This window comes from Mirounga angustirostris, unplaced genomic scaffold (genome assembly GCF_029215605.1).
Source record: "Mirounga angustirostris isolate CCGP_5_RB_7025 unplaced genomic scaffold, mMirAng1.0.hap1 SCAF_4, whole genome shotgun sequence".
Classification (NCBI taxonomy): domain Eukaryota; kingdom Metazoa; phylum Chordata; class Mammalia; order Carnivora; family Phocidae; genus Mirounga; species Mirounga angustirostris.
Genome location: NW_026991712.1, coordinates 183,177,528 through 183,197,844, shown reverse-complemented (window position 1 = coordinate 183,197,844; position 20,317 = coordinate 183,177,528). Strand labels below are relative to the sequence as shown.

General features: G+C 58.4%; 2 protein-coding genes across 9 annotated transcripts in view; one reads left to right on the top strand and one right to left on the bottom strand.

The window, feature by feature from the left end:
- The window catches only part of PIK3CD (phosphatidylinositol-4,5-bisphosphate 3-kinase catalytic subunit delta), a 48,162-nt gene extending 32,266 nt beyond the window's left edge, over positions 1 to 15,896 (top strand). For 3 of the 4 annotated variants that reach the window (XM_045898748.3, XM_064589958.1, XM_064589957.1), the window contains 23 exons: positions 2,793 to 2,965; positions 4,959 to 5,187; positions 5,276 to 5,505; positions 5,899 to 6,078; positions 6,324 to 6,473; positions 6,991 to 7,080; positions 8,185 to 8,406; positions 8,962 to 9,058; positions 9,148 to 9,278; positions 9,742 to 9,792; positions 9,861 to 10,028; positions 10,108 to 10,229; positions 10,368 to 10,511; positions 10,666 to 10,765; positions 10,912 to 11,090; positions 11,177 to 11,289; positions 11,475 to 11,553; positions 12,120 to 12,287; positions 12,892 to 13,015; positions 13,136 to 13,281; positions 13,422 to 13,554; positions 13,840 to 13,947; positions 14,206 to 15,896. In XM_045898748.3, the coding sequence (XP_045754704.1) occupies positions 2,825 to 2,965; positions 4,959 to 5,187; positions 5,276 to 5,505; positions 5,899 to 6,078; positions 6,324 to 6,473; positions 6,991 to 7,080; positions 8,185 to 8,406; positions 8,962 to 9,058; positions 9,148 to 9,278; positions 9,742 to 9,792; positions 9,861 to 10,028; positions 10,108 to 10,229; positions 10,368 to 10,511; positions 10,666 to 10,765; positions 10,912 to 11,090; positions 11,177 to 11,289; positions 11,475 to 11,553; positions 12,120 to 12,287; positions 12,892 to 13,015; positions 13,136 to 13,281; positions 13,422 to 13,554; positions 13,840 to 13,947; positions 14,206 to 14,343 (3,243 nt within the window). In that variant the 5' untranslated portion in view covers positions 2,793 to 2,824 and the 3' untranslated portion in view covers positions 14,344 to 15,896. The remainder of the gene's footprint in view (positions 1 to 2,792; positions 2,966 to 4,958; positions 5,188 to 5,275; positions 5,506 to 5,898; positions 6,079 to 6,323; positions 6,474 to 6,990; positions 7,081 to 8,184; positions 8,407 to 8,961; positions 9,059 to 9,147; positions 9,279 to 9,741; positions 9,793 to 9,860; positions 10,029 to 10,107; positions 10,230 to 10,367; positions 10,512 to 10,665; positions 10,766 to 10,911; positions 11,091 to 11,176; positions 11,290 to 11,474; positions 11,554 to 12,119; positions 12,288 to 12,891; positions 13,016 to 13,135; positions 13,282 to 13,421; positions 13,555 to 13,839; positions 13,948 to 14,205) is intronic. The other variant, XM_045898749.3, reaches the window with a different exon arrangement.
- Positions 15,897 to 16,035: 139 nt separating this feature from the next.
- CLSTN1 (calsyntenin 1) overlaps positions 16,036 to 20,317 on the bottom strand; it is a 77,454-nt gene continuing 73,172 nt past the window's right edge. For 4 of the 5 annotated variants that reach the window (XM_045898753.3, XM_045898751.3, XM_045898752.3 and 1 more), the window contains 4 exons: positions 19,990 to 20,135; positions 18,562 to 18,697; positions 18,057 to 18,241; positions 16,036 to 17,624 (listed from right to left, as the gene is read on the bottom strand). In XM_045898753.3, coding sequence (XP_045754709.1) covers positions 17,427 to 17,624; positions 18,057 to 18,241; positions 18,562 to 18,697; positions 19,990 to 20,135 — 665 coding nt within the window. In that variant the 3' untranslated portion in view covers positions 16,036 to 17,426. Of the gene's footprint in view, positions 17,625 to 17,688; positions 17,889 to 18,056; positions 18,242 to 18,561; positions 18,698 to 19,989; positions 20,136 to 20,317 lie in introns of those variants that run through there. The other variant, XM_064589959.1, reaches the window with a different exon arrangement.

The following is a 20,317-nucleotide window of genomic DNA, read 5'->3' as shown; positions in this document are numbered from 1 at the left end:
GGCACGAGCTTTATACATGAAAGTATGTCCATGCATCCCAGGTGGGTAAGTGTAGTTGAAGGCTTCATTCCACAGCACGAAGGGGCAGAAGAGCAAGGGGGTGCATTTGTCTCAGGCACCGCCCCTTTGGCTGGAGTCCCAAGAGCTCATGCTACATGTGCTCATCTTGGCCTCAGGATCGAGTGGCCGAAGGTGCCCCTGACTTCCTGAGCGTGGCCAAAGCACATTTAGCATTGTAAGTGCATTCTCGAGGATTCCTGCCTGCCCCCCCCCCTACATTTTGAATCAAAAGGAAAGCCTTTGGCCTGGCCATTCTCAGAAAGAGGAACCCAAAGTAGGATGTGGTTTTACAATCCGAGGAAGTGGATCCCAGCAGTGGTAACATGGTCGCGCCAGCGTGATGCGCATGTCCTACAGCTCCAGGCAGATTCTGCGTCCAGCGCTTCTGCAAGGCTGAGGTCTGGGCCCTATTGGCAGAGCCCCCAAAAGAATATCTCTCATAAACTAAACAATCTCTTTCAACTATTTTTCGAAGTCATTTAAATCTACGAGAATGGGACCCTAGGGTAAGGAAATCTTTTTTGAAAGAATAAAAATTGTAAAACATAAAGGACAATATTTGACTACATCAGCATTACAAACTTTTCCTCACCAAAAAAAGGCACCATAAACAAAGTGAAAAGGTGACTTGGACCAAAAGAAGATATTTTCAGCTCATTTAATCAACAGGGGAATTGAATCTAGAGTATATTTTTAAAAACCCTATAAACCAATAAGGAAAAGACAACCCCACAGGGAAAAAATGGGCAAAAATTATAAGCAGGCTATTTGCAGAAGATAAACATTTTATGGCTAATCAGGGAAATGCAAATTAAAATGACAAAAGAGCATTCCGTGCCCCTCAGATTGGCAGCAATGAGTGAATTGGACAATACCAAGCGCTGATGGAGATGTGGAGAGTAAGCGGTGGACAACTCTAGCACCACTGCCTTACTTACAAGATCCAAGCTCAGGATCTTGTTCGAGCCGTCCTAGGTATGGCTGTGATCCCACAGTTCCCCTGGACCCGTGCGGTCCAGCGTGGCGGCCCCTTGCCACGTGTCTCTCTTGAGCACTGGACATGCGGGAGAGTGACTGAGGAATAACATTTTTAAGCAGTTTATTTCATTTTGATTCATTCAAATGTAAGAATGGATACTCAACTCGTTTCTTGGAAAACTTTTCAGTACATTTGGAGCAACTTGAGTCCGCGGCCCTCCTTTTTCATCTGTAAAGTGTACGACATTGACATATAGATGAGGTATTTCTGATGGAAATCTAGTACCCAAGCTGCAATGTGCTCTAAGTGAAAATGCACCCCAGATTTCAAAGACTTCATGCCCTCCCAAAAGAATGTAAAATATCTCATTAGTAGTTTTGCTATGTTGATGGACATTTTGAAATGACTATATTTTGGATATATTGGGTTAAGCAAAATAGATGATTAAACTTAATTTTTATCTTTTTACTTCTTTTGAATGTGGCTACTGGCAACGTTGACATTATGCATGTGGTTCGCATTGTATTTCTTTGGACAACACTCATCCCCGCTCTACGTACACACAAAGTGAGGTGTGTAAGGATATACATTGTAGCGTTGTTTGTAATAACCAAAGAGTGGAAACAAACCCTGAGGGTCATCAACAAGAGGAGGGGTAAATAAATTGTGGTTTATTGACACAGCGAAATAACTCAGGAGTTACATAGCTACATGTATCCCCTCGGATTAGCCTAAAGAACATAATGTGGATTGCAGGTTGCAGAAGACTCCCTATTCATGCGAAGTTTGAAAGCATGCAAAAATATTGGGAATTGTTTGTGAATACATATTAGTATAATCAAAGTATAAAAACATGCATGGAAATTATAAACAACCAGAATCCAGATGGTGGTAGCCTGGAGGAGGGGAGATACTCGAAAGACCTTTAATTGTGTCTATAGCATTTTGTTACTGAGGAGTGGGTATGACTGAGGGGGGGTTGGTATGATTGAGCTATTTCAACAAATTGTTTGATGGCCAAAGCCATTTTTAAGCCACTTGATTTCTGGTTAGAAAGTTTCCAAGAGGGGTGCCTGAGTGGTTCAGTCAGTTAGGTGGCTGCCTTCGGTTTGGGTCATGATCCCGGGGTCCTGGGATAGAGCCCCACATCGGGCTCCCTGCTCGGTGGGGAGCCTGCTTCTCCCTCTCCCTCTGCCTCTCCCCCTGCTTGTGCTCTCTCTGTGTGTCAAATAAATAAATAAAATATGAAAGAAAGAAAGAGAAAGAAAGAAAGAAAGAAAGAAAGAAAGAAAGAAAGAAAGAAAGAAAGAAAGAAAGAAAAAGAAAGAGAAAGAAAGAAAAAGTTTCCAAGAACTGCATCCTTTGGTCCTTCTCAAGTCCTGGGTTGTCTGACCAGCGACCCTGCCATCCCCTGCCTCTGGCCGCCAGCTGGTGGTCGTGGAGGGGTCTCCCACGTGTATGTGTTCCTGAGAAAAAATGATTTGGAATGGGTCTGTTGGTGTCTTGAATTTGGGCCACTGTGGTGAGGGATGCAGGGTGTGATGAGAGGTGAAGTGGGGTCTGGGGGGCAATAAAGCCACCCCAGGCAGGATGAGGCCCAGAGGGAGGTGAGCCTCAGGTACCCGCGGGAGAGACTCCTTCCGGACCCTCCTGCCACCAAAGGTCCTGACATTCTGCTTTCCAGAGGATCCATTCAAAGAATTCATCCAGCACACACTTGGAAGGCCTCATTTTGCCTTTCCTTCCTTTTCAGGACAAGCAGGGTCTGAGAAGTGAAAGAGCAGGATGCCCCCTGGGGTTGACTGCCCCATGGAATTCTGGACCAAGGAGGAGAATCAGAGTGTGGCCGTTGACTTCCTGTTGCCCACCGGGGTCTATCTGAACTTCCCTGTGTCCCGGAATGCCAACCTCAGCACCATCAAGAAGGTACGATCCCGACCTTCGAGCTTGGAACTCAGAGGGAAAGACAGACAGACAGATGCTCAGGCTCAGATTTGAGATCCTATAAAACCAATTTCAAAAGATAAATAATATCTAAAATTTGTTTGCAAGCTTATAGTTAGAGCCCAGCTAGCATTTTGAATTCAGCTTCTCCCTTTATGGGGGCAGGATTACCCTCTCTAGATTCCAGTGGGAGCCTCGGGCTGTGGTTCCCATGGTGGCTTTTTCTTCTCTCCATGACTATGCTATCATTTCTGGAACTGATCCCCAGCCCTGGCCACTTAAAAGAGTCTTATCGGTCTTTTCTCTGTAGAGCTGTCATCATAGAAAACATCATCTTTGGAAATAGTTTTGGGTTCTGTTGAATAATTTTCAGGGTGGATTACTGAGTCAAAGGGTTAGACATCTGGAAAGTATTTGGCAGAGAATGTCTTGTGATCTTGCAGCGGGCTCGTCCCACTTGCGAAGTGTGGGATTTAGTGGGTCATGCCAGAGGACAAGACCTCAGCTCAGAATTTTAAAAGCTTATACTTGGGAATGGAACAAAAAAAAAAGGAAAGAAGCAGTGGATCGTGGATCATCCTTGAGGTTTTGTTTTGCTTTTTTAGTCTCCCCTTCCTGGGAGATTTTTTTTTTTTAATTAAATTTCTTCTTCTTTTTTGTTTTCCATTTCAAAAGTAATATGGACGCATTGATTGGGGAAAATAGGAAAAAGTAGAAGAAGGAAAAAAATCACCTGTGATCCAGCCCTTATGAGACAACCACAGTTAACACTTCGGGTGTTTCCTGTTTTCTATGGAGTGTTGTTTTTTGTGATAATTCTGATTATGAACTTTGAGATCTTTTTTTTTTTTTTTTCCTGAGTTAACATTATAACATCTTTTTCATGTGATTAACTCTATTTAAGGGTAATCTGATTTTCCTGAACCATACATGCATCCTACTACAATTCCAACAGAACAGAAATGCAAAACACATGGGTCCCTGCATACACCCCAATTTGCCTTCAGTTTCTTCATACTTTTCTTTATCCGAAAGGCCAGCTGGTAAATATTTGAGGCTTGGCTGACCATCTGGTATTTGTCGCAACCACTCAGCTCTGCCAGTGTGGGTCCAGAACAGCCTTAGACTCCATGTAAATGAGTGGGCATGGCTGTCTTCTAGCAACTTGGGAGTGGACCAGGTTTTGCCTGCAAACCCTAGTTCCTTTTGTCAAATCCCTGTCTCTATTCATTGTGATGTTTATTCGAGTTGTTTTTACAGAAATGGGCTTGAATTATACCTGCTGTTATATACCTTGGGGTTTTTTCCTACTTAGCACGTCTCTCGGAGCCTTCTGTGCCTGTTCATACAGGTATCCCTAGATTCTGGGTCATGCTCCCCATGCTATCCCTTTGTGCTGATGGACCATAATTATACATCCCTCATGGAAGAAGAATAGGACTATTCTTTTTTCTGTCTTCTCTGTGACTCAGTGGTGAACACCTTTGCAATAAAGCTTGACCATTAGATGGCTCTCCCAGGGGTCCCTGGGGACACCTTGCCCTGAGGGCACCCACTGACCGCCCTAGCTGAACACAGCCCATAGAGGGTTTGACAGCTGTCTCTATGTGTTCAGCTTTTCTGAATTCGTTGCCAACATTCGGAAATCAGGGTGATGAACCCCAGAACGATTAGCTGGGGGGTGCCTGGAGGTCATGTCCGGCCGGCCATCTCTCAAGGGTAACATACAGGGGAGACTGTGGACAGGCTTTTAGCCTATATCAGGCACCCTCCACAGAAGGGCAGCGACAGAGACTCCCGGGGTCCCATGTGGTCATCACTTAAGGGGTCAGGAGAGGACAGGGTTTGGGGATCTTGGCTTTGCCCTCTGGTCAGGGTCGTGCAGGGCTGACTGAGGCCAGCCCCAGCCACCTCGTGGCTGCCTGTGGCCCTGCTCGCCTCGGCTGGAGGGGCTGACCGGCCACTGTCCCCTCAGGTGTTGTGGCACCGAGCCCAGTATGAGCCACTCTTCCACATGCTCAGCGACCCCGAGGCCTACGTGTTCACCTGCGTCAACCAGACCGCAGAGCAGCAGGAACTGGAGGACGAGCAGCGGCGGCTCTGCGACATCCAGCCCTTCCTGCCAGTGCTGCGTCTGGTGGCCCGAGAGGGGGACAGGGTGAAGAAGCTGGTCAACTCGCAGATCAGCCTCCTCATCGGCAAAGGTGACCCGCGCGCGGGCGGGGCCTGCCCCGGCCCCCGGCCCCCGGCCCCCCCGGCCCCCCGCGCTGACCCAGCCTCCCCGCCTCTCAGGCCTCCATGAGTTCGACTCCTTGCATGACCCCGAAGTGAACGCCTTTCGCACCAAGATGCGCCAGTTCTGCGAGGAGGCGGCCGCCCGCCGGCAGCAGCTGGGCTGGGAGGCCTGGCTTCAGTACAGCTTCCCTCTGCAGCTGGAGCCCTCGGCCCGGAGCTGGGGGGCCGGCACCGTGCGGGTCCCCACCCGGGCCCTCCTGGTCAACGTCAAGTTTGAGGGCAGCGAGGTGAGCCCGTTGGCAGCGTGCGGGCTCCGGGGCCCACTAGGGGGCTGCTTCCCGTGAGGCTTCCCAGCCCTCCACCAGCACCCCAGATTCGCTCTCCTCCCAGGGGCACCAGGGGGGATTGGTGGGGCACCCATGCCTGTGAGGGGCTCGGGCAGACGTCCCACCAGGCAAGTTGGACAAGGCCGAACGACCCGATGGCCTTGGTCGTGGGTCCATTCATTCATTCAATAACTATTTCCGGGGTGTTGGCTGTGTGCCTTCATCAGACTCTGCCTCACGTTCGGGGGGCGGGGGGGGGGCTATTCCAGACAAATAGGCAGCGCCACCCTCTGCAACCCAGAATCCATGGGCCCTGCACAAGGGTGGAGGGCTGACCCTCCCTCCTCCCCCCAGGAGAGCTTCACCTTCCAGGTGTCCACCAAGGACGTGCCCCTGGCGCTGATGGCCTGTGCGCTCCGGAAGAAGGCCACCGTGTTCCGGCAGCCCCTGGTGGAGCAGCCCGAGGACTACACGCTGCAGGTGAACGGAAAGCACGAGTACCTGTATGGCAGCTACCCCCTGTGCCAGTTCCAGGTAAGGGGTGACGCTCCTGGGGCCTGCAGGGTGTAGGGAGCTGGGACTTTGGGGGTCCCCTTGCTCAGCTGCCCTCCCCAGGGGCACAAGGAGGGCTCCAACTTCAGGAAGTGGGGGAGGGCAGAAGGGTCAGCCGGAGAGGCCTGGGAGGCCTGGGACTGGCGGTGGTCAGCATCGGGGAGCCCCTTATCCGGACAAGGTTGGGGCTGCCCCATCGGCCACTCACTCTGCACCCCCCATCGCAGTACATCTGCAGCTGCCTGCACAGCGGGCTGACCCCCCACCTGACCATGGTGCACTCCTCGTCCATCCTGGCCATGCGGGACGAGCAGAGCGACCCTGCCCCCCAAGTCCAGAAACCACGCACCAAACCACCCCCCATTCCCATGAAGAAGGTGAGCCGGTGCCTTCCACCTCCCCTCCCCTCCATCCCTTCCTCCCCCTTGTCGGCCAACCCTAGAGCCCAGTGGCAACGCTGCGGGCTGGCAGTGGGTCCAGGGCCCCTGTCTCGTGCTCCTTGGTGGGTCAGTGTTGAGAGCTGGGCCTTGAGCTTGGCCCGCCACCACCACACCAGTGTGCAGGGGCAGCGGGTGATGTTTGAGCTTCCCGGGGCAGCTCCCAGGCCCGGCTCACGGGCTGCCCTTCTCATGTCCCTCCTGCCCCTGTACTGGAGAAAGAGACAGAACGCCATGCCCGCAGAGCTCAGGGGTCCTGGGGCAGCTGCATGGCAGGTTTTCTGACAAAGCAGCTGGTATTGCGGGCGGGCACCTGAACCTCATCCCCAACCAGCAACACTCACCCCACCCACGAGGGGCCACGGGCCTTGCGAGGGGCCGGGGGCGCTAGCCACGGGAGCTCCCCTGGATTCCTCTGCTTTGACGGCCCTGCTTCCCCCCCTCCGGCCCGCCCCAGCCTTCTTCCCTGTCCCTGTGGTCCCTGGAGCAGCCTTTCCGCGTGGAGCTGATTCAGGGCAGCAAAGTGAATGCCGATGAGCGGATGAAGGTAGGGGGCTCCTGGGGGGAGGGGGGATGTTTTCTGCACAAACAAGGTGGCTGTGGTCTAGAGGGATGGCAGAGGAAGAAGGGGGGGGTCACATGAAAGCCACCTGACCACATTACCCAGCATCCCTGCCTGGGGTGGTTGTGAGCCACTTCAAAACAGGAAGGGGGGAGGGGAGCTGGCTGGCCAGCCAGAGAGGCTAATTCGTGGAAACCAGGCCCAGCGAGTTCTGGGTATTTGACTCGGGTGGAAGTTGTGGGGCCAGGCCCAGGCCCAGGGATGTGGGAACTGCAGGGTCTGGGAGGTGACAAGTACGGGAGAGGAGCGGCTCTGGCTGGGCCCCGGGGCCTTGGGACTCCCAGGGGGCACTTAGGAGGCGTGCCGCCTGGACCCCTGGGGTTTGGCCACCTGGACCCCTGGGGGCCAAACCCGCTTCGCTTCGGGGCTGTTCCCACACCCCATCTCCCTCCATCCCCAGGACAGCTAGCGAGGTGCTTATTTCATTGTCCCATTTGCTGGATGTTACGCTTGGGTCCACAGAGGTCTAGTCTCTTTGTGGAGCACTTTTTGTTGGGGTGATTTCACAAGCAGGCGGGGCTGGGTTTCCCTGATGGCATCCTGGAGCCCTGGATGGAGGCAGCTTTCTGGCTGGGCCCTGAGGGCTGTCAAGGTGCAGTGGGAGGAGGCAGGGTAGGGGTGTTCAGGTGGCATGAAATCCTTGCCTGCTCGCGGGGCTCATATGATTCTGAGCTGTGCGGGGAGCTCGTGGGTATCAGAGCGTGAAGGGCCCCTGGAGTTCCCAAGCCCCAGTGGGGAAACTGAGGCCCCGAGCAGGGAAGCGACATGCCCTGGGGTCCCACAGAGTCGTGGGGAGCCCATGCATAGTGCCCATGGTGCCCTTCCCTTCACCCTGTGGCCCCTTGTCCCGCTCAAGGAGTCAGCCGCCCCTCTTCGGCGCCACTTTCTTCCGAGTGGGAAGTGGGATTCAGACCCATGTGAAATAAGGGTGTTTCAGGAGCTTTGGGCCTTAGGTGGGTGGGAGAACCTCGGAGGGGAGAGGGAGGCTGGGCCTCTGCCGCCTGGCACCAACACCCGCCCCTCCCCCAGCTGGTGGTGCAAGCTGGGCTCTTCCATGGCAACGAGACGCTGTGCAAGACGGTGTCCAGCTCGGAGGTGAGCGTGTGCTCGGAGCCCGTGTGGAAACAGCGGCTGGAGTTCGACATCAACATCTGCGACCTGCCTCGCATGGCCCGTCTCTGCTTTGCACTTTACGCCGTGATCGAGAAGGCCAAGAAGGCTCGCTCCACCAAGAAGAAGTCCAAGAAGGCGGTGGGTGGGGCTGGCTGGGAGGAGGCTGGGGCCAGGCCTCCGGGAGCCACTCGCCGCTCCTGGTCCACTCCAGCAGGCGTGCACCTCGGGAGGTGGGGATGGGGGCGGCCCTCCCTCCCATCCTGGCCACCATCCCTGCCACGTGACGGCTCTGGGTCCCAGGGCTGGTGAGCAGGGTGACTTGGAGGCACCTGGGAACCCGGAGGCCGCTCTCTGGGGTGGAAGGACAAGCACGCTGTCCTCACAGGGAGCAGGGTGTCCTGAGTCAGCAGCCAGCGGGGAAGGAATGGGGGGTGGGCCCTGAGTCACCAGGCCCAGGATGTGACCGGCCACTGAGCCACGCCGACTTACCCCACAGCCGAGGTGGGCCAGCCTTCTCGGGCCGGTGTGGTTGGTTTGGGGGTTTCTCAAGAAGCCGGCAGTAGGGATGCCTCTGGGAGCAGAAGGGAGCCGAGAGGTGGTGACCTTGCTGCCTTCCTCGCAGGGAGTCTGGGTGAGGGCAGGGAAGCTTGGCTCTGCCGCCGCTGGCCCTGACTTGCCCGTGCTCTTTCCCAGGACTGCCCCATCGCCTGGGCCAACCTCATGCTGTTCGACTACAAGGACCAGCTCAAGACCGGGGAATGCTGCCTGTATATGTGGCCGTCCGTCCCAGGTGCGCCCGGGTGGAAGGGAGAGGCGCAGGGGAGCGGGCTCCCGGATGGTGGCGTTCCCCGGGCAACTCCCGTCTGTCCCTGTGTCCAGACGAGAAAGGGGAGCTGCTGAACCCCACGGGAACAGTGCGGAGTAACCCCAACACGGAGAGCGCTGCGGCCCTCGTCATCTGCCTCCCTGAGGTGGCCCCCTACCCTGTGTACTACCCCACCCTGGACAAGGTCAGCCCCCTCGCCGTCCAGGGTCTGGGATGGTCCAGAGGCTGTGGGACTAAAGATGACTGTTCTTGACCCTGCCTCTGGGGTTCCCCCCGCCCATCCCCTGAGTTGCCCAGGGATAGGGCTTGGTCACCCACGCAGTCGGGGACTTCCTTAACTCTCTAGAACCCTCATGCGCTCTAGAGGAGTGGTTCTCGGTCAGGGCCACGTGGCTCCCCAGGGGACTTGGGGCAATGTCCAGAGACACTTTTGGTTGTCGTAGCTGGTGGGAGAGATGCTCCTGGCATCTGTGGGGTGGAGGCGGGGATGCTGTGCACAGGACAGCCTTCACCGCTGAGAGTTGCAGGCCCCCAAGGTCAGGGGTGCCGAGGGGTTGACGCCCTCCCCCCTCCCCCGCCGGCCCCAGGGCCCTGCCAGGGCTGGCCCAGGGTCCGGGGTCTCCGCTGAGATGGGCCACTCATTGCAGATTCTGGAGCTGGGGCGGCACGGGGAGCACGGGCGCTTCAGTGAGGAGGAGGTGAGCCGGGGCCCGGGGCTGGCGGGGCGCCAGGCTGGGCCGCAGCTCACCCTGCCTGCACCCCTCAGCAGCTACAGCTGCGGGAAATCCTGGAGCGGCGGGGCTCCGGGGAGCTGTACGAGCACGAGAAGGACCTGGTGTGGAAGATGCGGCACGAGGTCCAGGAGCGCTTCCCCGAGGCGCTGGCCCGCCTGCTGCTGGTCACCAAGTGGAACAAGCACGAGGATGTGGCCCAGGTGGGGGGCAGGGGAGGGGTGGGGGAAGGGGGGCAGGGCCTCCTGCCCGGCCCGCACCTTGACCACCGGCGCCCCCCAGATGCTCTACCTGCTGTGCTCCTGGCCCGAGCTGCCTGTCCTGAGCGCCCTGGAGCTGCTGGACTTCAGCTTCCCCGACCGCCACGTGGGCTCCTTCGCCATCAAGTCTCTGCGGAAGCTGACGTGAGGCCCCCCGGGGCTCCCTGCTCCTCGGGAGGGCGGTTTGGTCCCCACTACCCCCGGAAGGCGGAGCCCGTGCCCGGTGAGGACTGGACCTGGCCTGGGGTCTGCTCAGGTGAGGCCGGCCTCCCTTCTCCGCAGGGACGATGAGCTTTTCCAGTACCTGCTGCAGCTGGTGCAGGTGCTCAAGTACGAATCCTACCTCGACTGCGAGCTGACCAAGTTCCTGCTGGACCGGGCCCTGGCCAACCGCAAGATCGGCCACTTCCTCTTCTGGCACCTCCGGTAGTGGACCCACCGGGGCCGCTGCGTCTCCCCGAGGGCCCTGGGGAGGAGGGGCCCCTGGCCCGCTGGCCTCCCGTTCCTGCCGGCCTCGGGGGTGTGGCCCTGCCAGGCGCGAGGCTCAGCCGTCCTCCCCTCCCTCCCTCCGTCCGTCCAGCTCCGAGATGCACGTGCCCTCCGTGGCTCTGCGCTTTGGCCTCATCATGGAAGCCTACTGCCGGGGCAGCACCCACCACATGAAGGTGCTGATGAAGCAGGTGAGGCTCGGGCCCTGAGTCCCTGCCCTGGGCCAGGCTCTGTCTGAGGGGGTCGGGCCCTTTAGAGCCCCTGGGGCGGGGCCGAGGCCCAGAGCCTGCCCCTCCTGGCCTCCCACCCCACCACACCGGCCCATGCTCCCTGCCAGGGGGAGGCGTTGAGCAAGCTGAAGGCCCTGAGTGACTTCGTCAAAGTGAGCTCCCAGAAGACCACCAAGCCCCAGACCAAGGAGCTGATGCACCTGTGCATACGCCAGGAGACCTACCTGGAGGCCCTCTCCAACCTGCAGTCCCCGCTGGACCCCAGCACGCTGCTGGCTGAAGTCTGGTGAGCCCCGAGCCCCCGGCGCCTCCTCCCGCCCTGCTGAGCCCTGCCCCCCCCCCCCCCCCCGCTGACTGCTTTCTGGCCCGCAGCGTGGAGCAGTGCACCTTCATGGACTCCAAGATGAAGCCCCTGTGGGTGATGTACAGCAACGAGGAGGCGGGCAGTGACGGCAGTGTGGGCATCATCTTTAAGAACGGGGACGGTGAGCAGGCTGGGCCCCGGGCAGAGTGCCGCGGAGGCCTTGGCCCCCGACCCGTGCTGCGCTGAGTGGGGGGATGGGGAGGGCGGCCTGAAGATGGGGTCCCGGGGCTCCGGGGCCTGGGCCTGGCTGGGAGTGGAGAGCCCACCAGAAGCTCGTGCTTTTCCTTCCGGGGGGCGGCTGCGCAGACCTCCGCCAGGACATGCTGACTCTGCAGATGATCCAGCTCATGGATGTTCTGTGGAAGCAGGAGGGACTAGACCTGAGGTGAGAGGCCCTCCTGTCATCCGCTTGTTCTTGCTGCAGGCCTAGGACCCTGTCCCTTTGGAGGAGTCCTCTGTCAGAGCCAACACTGCCACCTCCGTTGGAAAAGGGGTTGTTCTAAGAAGAGCAGAGACCAGTTTAAAATTAGGGCCAAGGGAGGCGATGTGGGGCCACAGAGTGTGAGGGTGGAGAGGCCAGGCCTGGCCCTCGGCGTCTGTCTCGCTCCATTGTTTCCTTCACCCCACGCATCCCTGGCCTCCTGCCCCATCTTGGGAAGCGGTGGCATCTTCTTCCAGGCCACTTGGATTTCTCTCTGAGCAAACATGAGCTCGGCCAAAGTGCCTCCGTTCCTTCTGTGCAGCTTGGGTGCAGGTCCTGACCTCTCCAAGGAGTCTTCCCCCCGAGTTCCAGGCGTCACGGACCCCTTCCAGTGCCTCTCCCCTCCCTTGCAGCATCTCCTGGGGCTGTTTTGGCTGTCTTGAGCCCCTCTGGGTGGGGCGGAGTGTCAGGCCACCCCAGGGACAGCCCGTGACCTCAGCATTTCCTTGCCCCTCCTCCCCTCTGGCTAGGATGACCCCCTATGGCTGCCTCTCCACGGGGGACCGCACAGGCCTCATTGAGGTGGTGCTTCACTCAGACACCATCGCCAACATCCAGCTCAACAAGAGCAACATGGCGGCCACAGCAGCCTTCAACAAGGATGCCCTGCTCAACTGGCTCAAGTCCAAGAACCCTGGGTAGGTTCTGGGCCCGGGGACGGATGCCCTCTCCTTTCCAAGAGTCAAAGGTTTAGGAGTCAAAGGTGAGGGGCAGGGCCCGTGACAGTCTCCACGGCTTCTTGGCTCAGCCGGGGACCAGGTCTGCTCTGTTGGGGCGGGGTGGGTCTCCATGAGCCCAGGGGTCGGTTCCCCGTGTCGCTATGTAGCGACCACTCTCAGCTTAGGGACGTAAAACCACCACCAGGTATTATAGGCTCACAAACCTGCAGCTTGGGCTGGCTGAGCTAAGTGGTTCTCTGGCCTGGAACCACTCATGCCACTGTTCGCCGCTGGTGCCTTGACCGGCCGGGTGGGCCCCGGTCACATGTCTCCACGTGGCCTCCCCTCTGCAAGTAGACCAGCCTTGGCTTCCTGAACCGGCCTGGCAACAGGTCAGATTCGAGAGCTGCCAGGTGTCTTAAGGCTGAGGCTGTGGGATGAGCCCAACACCGCTTCCTCCCTGTCCCACTGGTCCTAAGGGCAGATTCAAGGGGAGGGGACACAGACCCCACCTCTTCGTAGAAGTTGCTGAGAAATGCGTGCCCACCGTTTTGAATCCCCCTTCCCACCAACACACACCCAGGGAGGCCTTGGATCGAGCCATCGAGGAGTTTACCCTCTCTTGCGCCGGCTACTGCGTGGCCACTTACGTGCTGGGCATCGGTGATCGGCACAGCGACAACATCATGATCCGCGAGAATGGGCAGGTAGGGCAGAGCCGGCTGCCAGGTGGGCTGCACCCTCCCGGCTTTCTCTCTCCCTCCCAACGCCCCCTTCCCCGACCGGGGCACTCTCCTCTCTGACCGCTTCTCCCTCCCTCTTCTTAGCTGTTCCACATTGATTTTGGCCACTTTCTGGGGAATTTCAAGACCAAGTTTGGAATCAACCGTGAGCGAGTCCCGTTCATCCTCACGTATGACTTTGTGCACGTGATCCAGCAGGGGAAAACGAATAACAGTGAGAAGTTTGAAAGGTGAGGGTGCTCAGGGTCCCGGGCCGGGCTCAGGGTCGGGTCCTGTAGGAGGAGGGGTTGGGGGCCCTTTCCGGGGCACGAGCAGGGTGGGAATGGCTGGGAGCCAGAGCCCCACCTGCCACGTCCCTCTGGCCCCGCAGATTCCGGGGTTACTGTGAGCGAGCCTACACCATCCTGCGGCGTCACGGGCTGCTCTTCCTTCACCTCTTCGCCCTGATGCGGGCCGCTGGCCTGCCGGAGCTCAGCTGTTCCAAAGACACCCAGTATCTCAAGGTAAATGCCAGGGTAGGGCCCAGCCGGGCAGACCCGGTAGCCCCCAAGGCCCCGAGGCCCGCCTCTGAGCGCTGTGGACCCCACAGGGCACTCCCGGTGGGGGTTCCTCACGCCGCCTGCGACCCAGCCGGGGGTCGGCCTGGGTCCATGGCAGATGTGCGGGGACCTCCCCTGGCCCGCCCTCCTGTCCTCCGCAGGCTGCCGTGGTTCCACTCGAACAAGAGGGCGCGATTAGATACGTTCCGTCCTCGTTTAAAAATGCTTTTCCTTCCTGTGTCTTTTCAGTGTGGGAGAAGCTGGGGGGTCGGGAGGGTGGTCGGCCACGAGCCCCTCTGTGGTGCCTGGTTCATGCACAACGACGCTGCCCCCTCCTCCGCTCCCCCTGTGCAGAAGGTGAGGCCACCTGTCCACCCCTGCGACTTTGGGGGCCCGCGGCTTCCTGGCTGGAGCTGGCGTCTTACTTGGAGGGTGGGTCAGGAGACCCATCTCGGTTTGGGATCAGAACAGAGAGCTTTTCCCAGGGCAGACGTTGGTGGCGGTCTCCTGATTCCCTTCCTGCGAGTCTTTCAGGAGGGAATTTACAGTATTCGGGGCGGGGTGGGGGTTGCCCCCCCTCGGGTCGAGCTCACTGCTTTGATGGTTTTACCCCAGGACTCTCTGGCGTTGGGGAAGACTGAGGAGGAGGCTCTAAAGCACTTCCGAGTGAAGTTTAACGAAGCCCTCCGGGAGAGCTGGAAGACCAAAGTGAACTGGCTGGCCCACAATGTGTCCAAAGATAACAGGCAATAGCCGCCCGAGAACTACCCACCCGCCTTGGGAACCGGGCACCGGGCACCCTCAGCCGTCCTGTGGGGCCGAAGAGCCTGAACGGCACCCCGTGGGCAAGCGCCTACACACTGCCTTTTGTTTACACTGGTTATTTATTTATGACTTGAAATGTTTCAGGAGCTAAACAGCCATAAATGGAGATGTATCCTTTGTACAGGGGAGGGGCGCCGTCCTCCTGCGCCCCTGAGCCGAGCCTCAGGCTCTGAGGAGGAGACGCTGGGAGTCGGGCACCTCCGAGGCCGCATCTTGCTAAGGACCGTCAGTCACCCCGAGTCTTCCAGCTGGTGAATCAGGACCCAGCAAAGACTGCTCTCTCCCCACTGCTGGGAAGCCTGCCTTCTTCCCGGGCTCCCGCCGGGCCGCACAGGGCTTGGCGCCTGGTGATCACCCTGGTGACAGGGTGCCCACGACTCCGTTCCCCCCTCCACCTTTGTGCTCTCCACTGACTGAGCACTGGGCAGCTCCCAGGGGAAGCCTGGGTACCCTCTAGATTCAGGGATGCTTGCTTTCCACTTTTAAAGTGACTCGGGTACGGGACTGCTCCCCTCTCTCTGCTGTAAAGCAATTTTGTTTGCGGGTAGGAAAGAAAACAAACTACTCACTGAACCTCGATGGCTCAGAATGGCCTCAGCCCCAGAAAGTATAATATACGCTGGTCCTCAAAACATTAAAAAGATTGGAGCTTGATTGAGCTCAACCACGGATCAAGGCGAACGCAGGTCGGAATACTCGGTTGCAATTATCTGAATCCGGCCTCGTAAAGCAGGCTTTGAGGACAGAGGACTTGCTCTTCAGACTCGCCCCTTTAACCTGCTGTGGGGGAGCAATCAGGTTTCGGAAATGTGGGGCCGGTCTGTGGTGGAATGTTTTTCTCTGACGGTACTTGGCTTGAACCAGTTCAGGCTTCGCCTTTGGTGGACCTGAAGAGCTCTAGCAGTGCCAGGTTCCTGGGCCCCTCCCGGCCATCTGAGGCCGACTCCGGAGACGGGGCTAGGAATCTGGGCTTCTCGAAGCCCACGGGTGAGCCTGACGTGTTAGCAGCCGCCTTGGGCCCCACCCAGCTCACTACTGGTCTCTCAATCTCTCAAAGGCCTCGCAAGGCCTGGCAGAGCCGGGAGCAGCTGCCCTCTGTGCAGGTGCGTGGCTTTAAAAAAAAAAGAAGCCAGGTGCCGACCTTCTTTGGTTAGAGGCACAGTCCGTGAGCAGGGAGTACCGGCCCCAGCCCACCACTGACCACACCCTTGTCCCCAACTAAGTGCTGAATTCATTCGCCCCACCTCGCCGGTTTGGCAATAGGAAGAGCTGAGTGTATGTCTCTATGTTGTGTTATTTATTTAAACGAGTCTATGTGCTTCCTGGCGTTCTGGTTCGGGTACACGGCCTGTGCACCTGCCGAGAAAGGATTTTTTTTTTTTTTTTGGTCTTTTAACATTTCTGTACGGGGAAGGTGAGTTCAACACTTAACCCGTGGGGGCTGAAGACCCGCACTCTGTGAAGCTTTCACAGGAGAGGTAAAAGCATACTAAAAGAAAGAAAAGCCTTTTTATGTTGTGTTCTCAGGTCAAAAAAACCCCCAAAGCCAAAAAAACCCACAAAAAACAAAGGGGATGCAGGATTCCAACAAAACCGGGCCCAAAGCTGACACACTGCCACTGGGGTTAGAACCAGCATTTTATTGTCGTGTATACACGTTCTGGCCTCATCAGTACACACATCCGGAAAGCGGCCCACGCGGAGCCCGCATCAGCCTCCACCATCGTCTACATGGGGCGGCTAGGGCAACAGGACACAGAGGACGGCCACACACGACGCAGGACAGCCGCAGTGTCCTCGCGACTAGCAGTCATGATCACAGAACAGGATTCAAATGATTTTCCCCCAGTTTTAGAAATCTAAAATTTTACATGTAAATTAAAAACAAAGTGCCCACAGGGGTTTTAGCTCAGGACATGTCCTCTCCTTTTCCTCCCCCACCAGGCCGAGCAGTGGGGCTCCCCACTCCTGGCGAGGGGGCTTACCTCTGGGGCTGTTGGGGGGGAAGCTAGCACTTTGCCTTCCGGCCACAGGGCGTCCTTGCAGTGCGTCTGTCCTCGGACGTTCCGAGTACGGGCCACTCAGGCCTGTTCTGTCTCCAACCAAGTGGCCAGACGCTTTGCACCGTCCGTACGCACACTCACCAGCAGGACAACGGACATCTAGTAGGTATGAACCCAAGGCTGCGCACAAGGAGTCCAGCTTCCTGCGCAAGGAGCTGCCGGTCATCGGAGTGTGTGAAAGAGGCCAGAGACCCCGGCATGCCCACCCCTCTGTCAGATCAGAAATGGGCAGAATCCCAAAGGAAAGGCCTGGCCGTTTCCCAGCCTCCAGAGAGGGGTCCCGATCTGGTGCCCTCCTGCTGAGCTCGGGTGGGAGCGCAAGTCCATTCCCCCTCACTGCCTGGCCACCCACCAAGGGGTGCACCCAGCAAGGCCCGAGCAGGGCAGGTCCCTCTCCTCTCAGGGTGGGGGTGAGGCAGGAGCCCGCGGGGTCTCTCCTGCACTGTTTCAGGCTTCACCTTGCATATGCCAGTCCCGGGTCACACTAGCATGGAGGACACGAGGAATCGCAATTTATTTACAAAATATTAAAAAGTCAGTTCATCATCTACATATTAACCCCCATTCTGCCATTTTATACATGCACTAGTTTGGAAAAAATAAAAACTTTTAAAAAAAAGAAGAAAAAAACGGATTACGAGGTGGGAGTGAGCGATTTTAACCCTTGGTCGAGTCCGGTCACTGCAGCTTTTCTGGAGGCGCGAGGGGGCCGCGCAGAGCGAGCCGTGGACAGCGTGCGTCAGCTCCTCACATAACTTAAGAGCGGTCTGGGTGGAGGGCGGGGGGCCTACACACCAAGCACAGGCGGATGGTCAGCGATGGGGAGGGTCTGCAGACCTACTGGCCAGAATGACTTTGTACACCGTGGACCCTTGGGCCTGGGAGGACAGATGGCAGCAGAGTCTCTTGAAGCAGAAAGGGAGGTGGTGGAGGGAGCGGCCGCGCGGCTCAGTAGCTGAGGGTCGAGTCGTCCCACTCCAGCTGCTGCTGCCTGTTCACGTTCTGCTGGTCTCCGTGCTCCCCCTCCTCCTCCTCGCTGCTTTCCGACTCGGCACTGGTGATGTCATCCTCCTCCTCCCCATCCTCGCTCTCCTCTTCCTCTTCCTCTTCCTCCTCCTCCTCGCTGCTGTGCTGGTCCTCGTAAGTCTGACAAAGAGACGGCATGTGAACCGAGCCCCCGGGCCCCGCCTCTGCACACGAGCCGAGCTTGCCCAGCTGTTCACCCTCCAGGAGCCGCGGAGGAAGGAACCCCCCGCGTCACATTCCACGTCGAGGGCGGGCTGGACCACGCTGGAAGTCACCTCATCCCAGACGGGAGGGAAAACGTAGCTCTAGTCGCTTCCCACGGGGTCTGTCACGTGCGGTGGCATGAGCTAGGATAAGGCCTCTCTGGGCCCTCAGTGTGTCCACCTGAGGAGCGGGGACACCTGCACCTCACCAACTTGTCATGTGGATCATGTGACATCTAAGCCACATAAACGTGGACGTGCCACCGCCATGTGGCTTCTCTGGGGCGCGCGTCGCTCTGGCCCTGGCCTGCAGTGGTTTTCAGTTGCGGGGTCGCCTGTCAGCACCTACCTCCATGGGGTTTACGGTGATGGTCAAGGCAGAGTCGTCCCAATCCATCTCGTTCTCCTTCCCGGCGTCCTGGTCCCGCATGGTTCGCTGGTGAGCAACCCGGATCCGGAACACGCCCAGGATGATCATGAAGACCAGGAAGCTAACGCACACCACAATCACCACCGTGGCGGTGCTGGGGACAACTGTGATCAAGGGGAGAGGGGGCGGTGAGGCTGGTGCCCGCCCCAGGTCGTGCCCGCGACCCCCCCGCCCCACGCACACAGGGCTGCTCCGTCCGACCCCAGAGAAAGGAAGAGATGTAAGGAGAGTCTGAGCACAGGTTTCGAGCCCTGGGCTGGCCACTTTCTGCCCTGCTGTGCTTCCATCCCTCGCGGATGGTGCAGAATCACAGAGCCCAGTCAGCTAGGGCTGCTCGGACCGGGGGCCAGGCTCCCAGCAGCACGCGGGAGGGTGTCCCCCCTAGACCTGACCCAGATGGCCCTGCTTCTGCTCACAGTCCTACCTGCAAAGGGGTGGGGGCTGGCCAGGTTGTGACCCGAGAGGTCGACGAAGGCATGGTGCTCTGGGTAGACGAACTGGGGCTGTGCTGCCATGTGGCTGGCGTGCTCCATGGGGCTGGCTGCGTGGATGACGTTCACCTGCAGCAGAGAAACACACAGCAGCCTGAATGTGGCCCAGGGACGGAAATGCAGTTCAGAAGCTACCGGGGCTAGCGCGACTCAAAGGGATCCCTGGACCAGCACTGCTGAGCAGATGAGAATAGAGAAAAAATCAAGGGTTAGCTCTCAGAAACCATCATTAACTGCCTAATGCTGTCACCCGTCCCAGAAATAGAGCGCTGTTCTAATAATTCCCTTTCATTGTATTTCATAAAAGAACCTGTCCACAAAAGAACAGAAAAACCACCACCACCGTCCTTCACTGCGGGTCATTCGAGAAGCACCGGCATAGCCCATTTCCCCGCTTTTCCCCAAAACCACAGCCACATGAAAGAGCACAAATCATAACCATTTATTTCCTTTCAAATACGTCAGCCTTTGGCTCAAACAAAACCCTCATCGATTCTTCAGCACCGTGACTTCAGCATTCTGCTGCTCTGAGGTCACTGTGCAGACATTCGATTGCTGAGAATAACTCGGCCCATTTCTTCGGACCACAGAAGCCCTGAGTGACGAAGGGGCTCCCATCCCAGCCTGTGGAAGACTTCAGAGTAGGGTGAGCACCCTCTGACCACCGCATGCTGAGTTGCCACCATCAGGCTTGGCAGAAAGCACAGCACCCCTCTCCCCGGGCCAGCCCCGTGCCGGGACCCCTCTCCCCCGGGCAAGCCCCACGTGAGGACCCCTCTGCCCAGGCAGGCCCGCACCGGGACCCCTCTCCCCGGGCCAGCCCCGCGCCGGGACCCCTCTCCCCCGGGCCAGCCCCGCGCCGGGACCCCTCTCCCCCGGGCCAGCCCCACGTGAGGACCCCTCTGCCCGGGCCAGCCCCGCGCCGGGACCCCTCTCCCCGGGCCAGCCCCGCGCCGGGACCCCTCTCCCCCGGGCCAGCCCCGCGCCGGGACCCCTCTGCCCGGGCCAGCCCCGCGCCGGGACCCTCTCCCCGGGGCCAGCAGTCTGCAAAGAATCTTTGGTTCCCTGGGAATCACTCTTTCTCAAGCAGAGTCAAATCTTAACAACGTTGGCTCTACTCATGAGGCATTAACTGCCTCCAGCTCTCGACCGCCTCCTTCCAAAGGCCCCTCAGACGCCCACGGAAGGGGCACCCCAGCTGCACCCAGCCCACCCAAACCTGCGCGGGTCTAACCTGCAGCAGCCCCCCGGGCTGGGAAAGGCTAGCGCGCCCCTGGACGCACCCCAACAGTTGTCACACGAATGCTCTGTAAATGGCGTTTGCAAACATCAGGGCTGTAGGTGGGCACCCAATCACCCACCTCCACCTGAAACTCGTTGCTGACATAGCGGCCATTTAGCTCGGAGCAGACAAGCTTGAACTTCCGGTCGAGCAGGGACCTGCTGTGCCAGTTCCGATAGCGCAGGAGACGCAGCCCCTCCTCGTAGCTGGCCATGCTGTCCACACCTGCGGGGGCGGGTGAGAAGGCTGCCTGCTGGCCGGGGTCAAAGCCAGGGTCAAAGCCGGGGTCAGGGGAGGCCGGGGTTGGGCCCGGGGGCAGCTGGACCAATGGGCACGGCACGCGTGTTGGCTTTCCAGTTGTGGGGAGAAGTGCGAGTGTGTGGGCACGTCTGCCCCTCTCTCGGGTG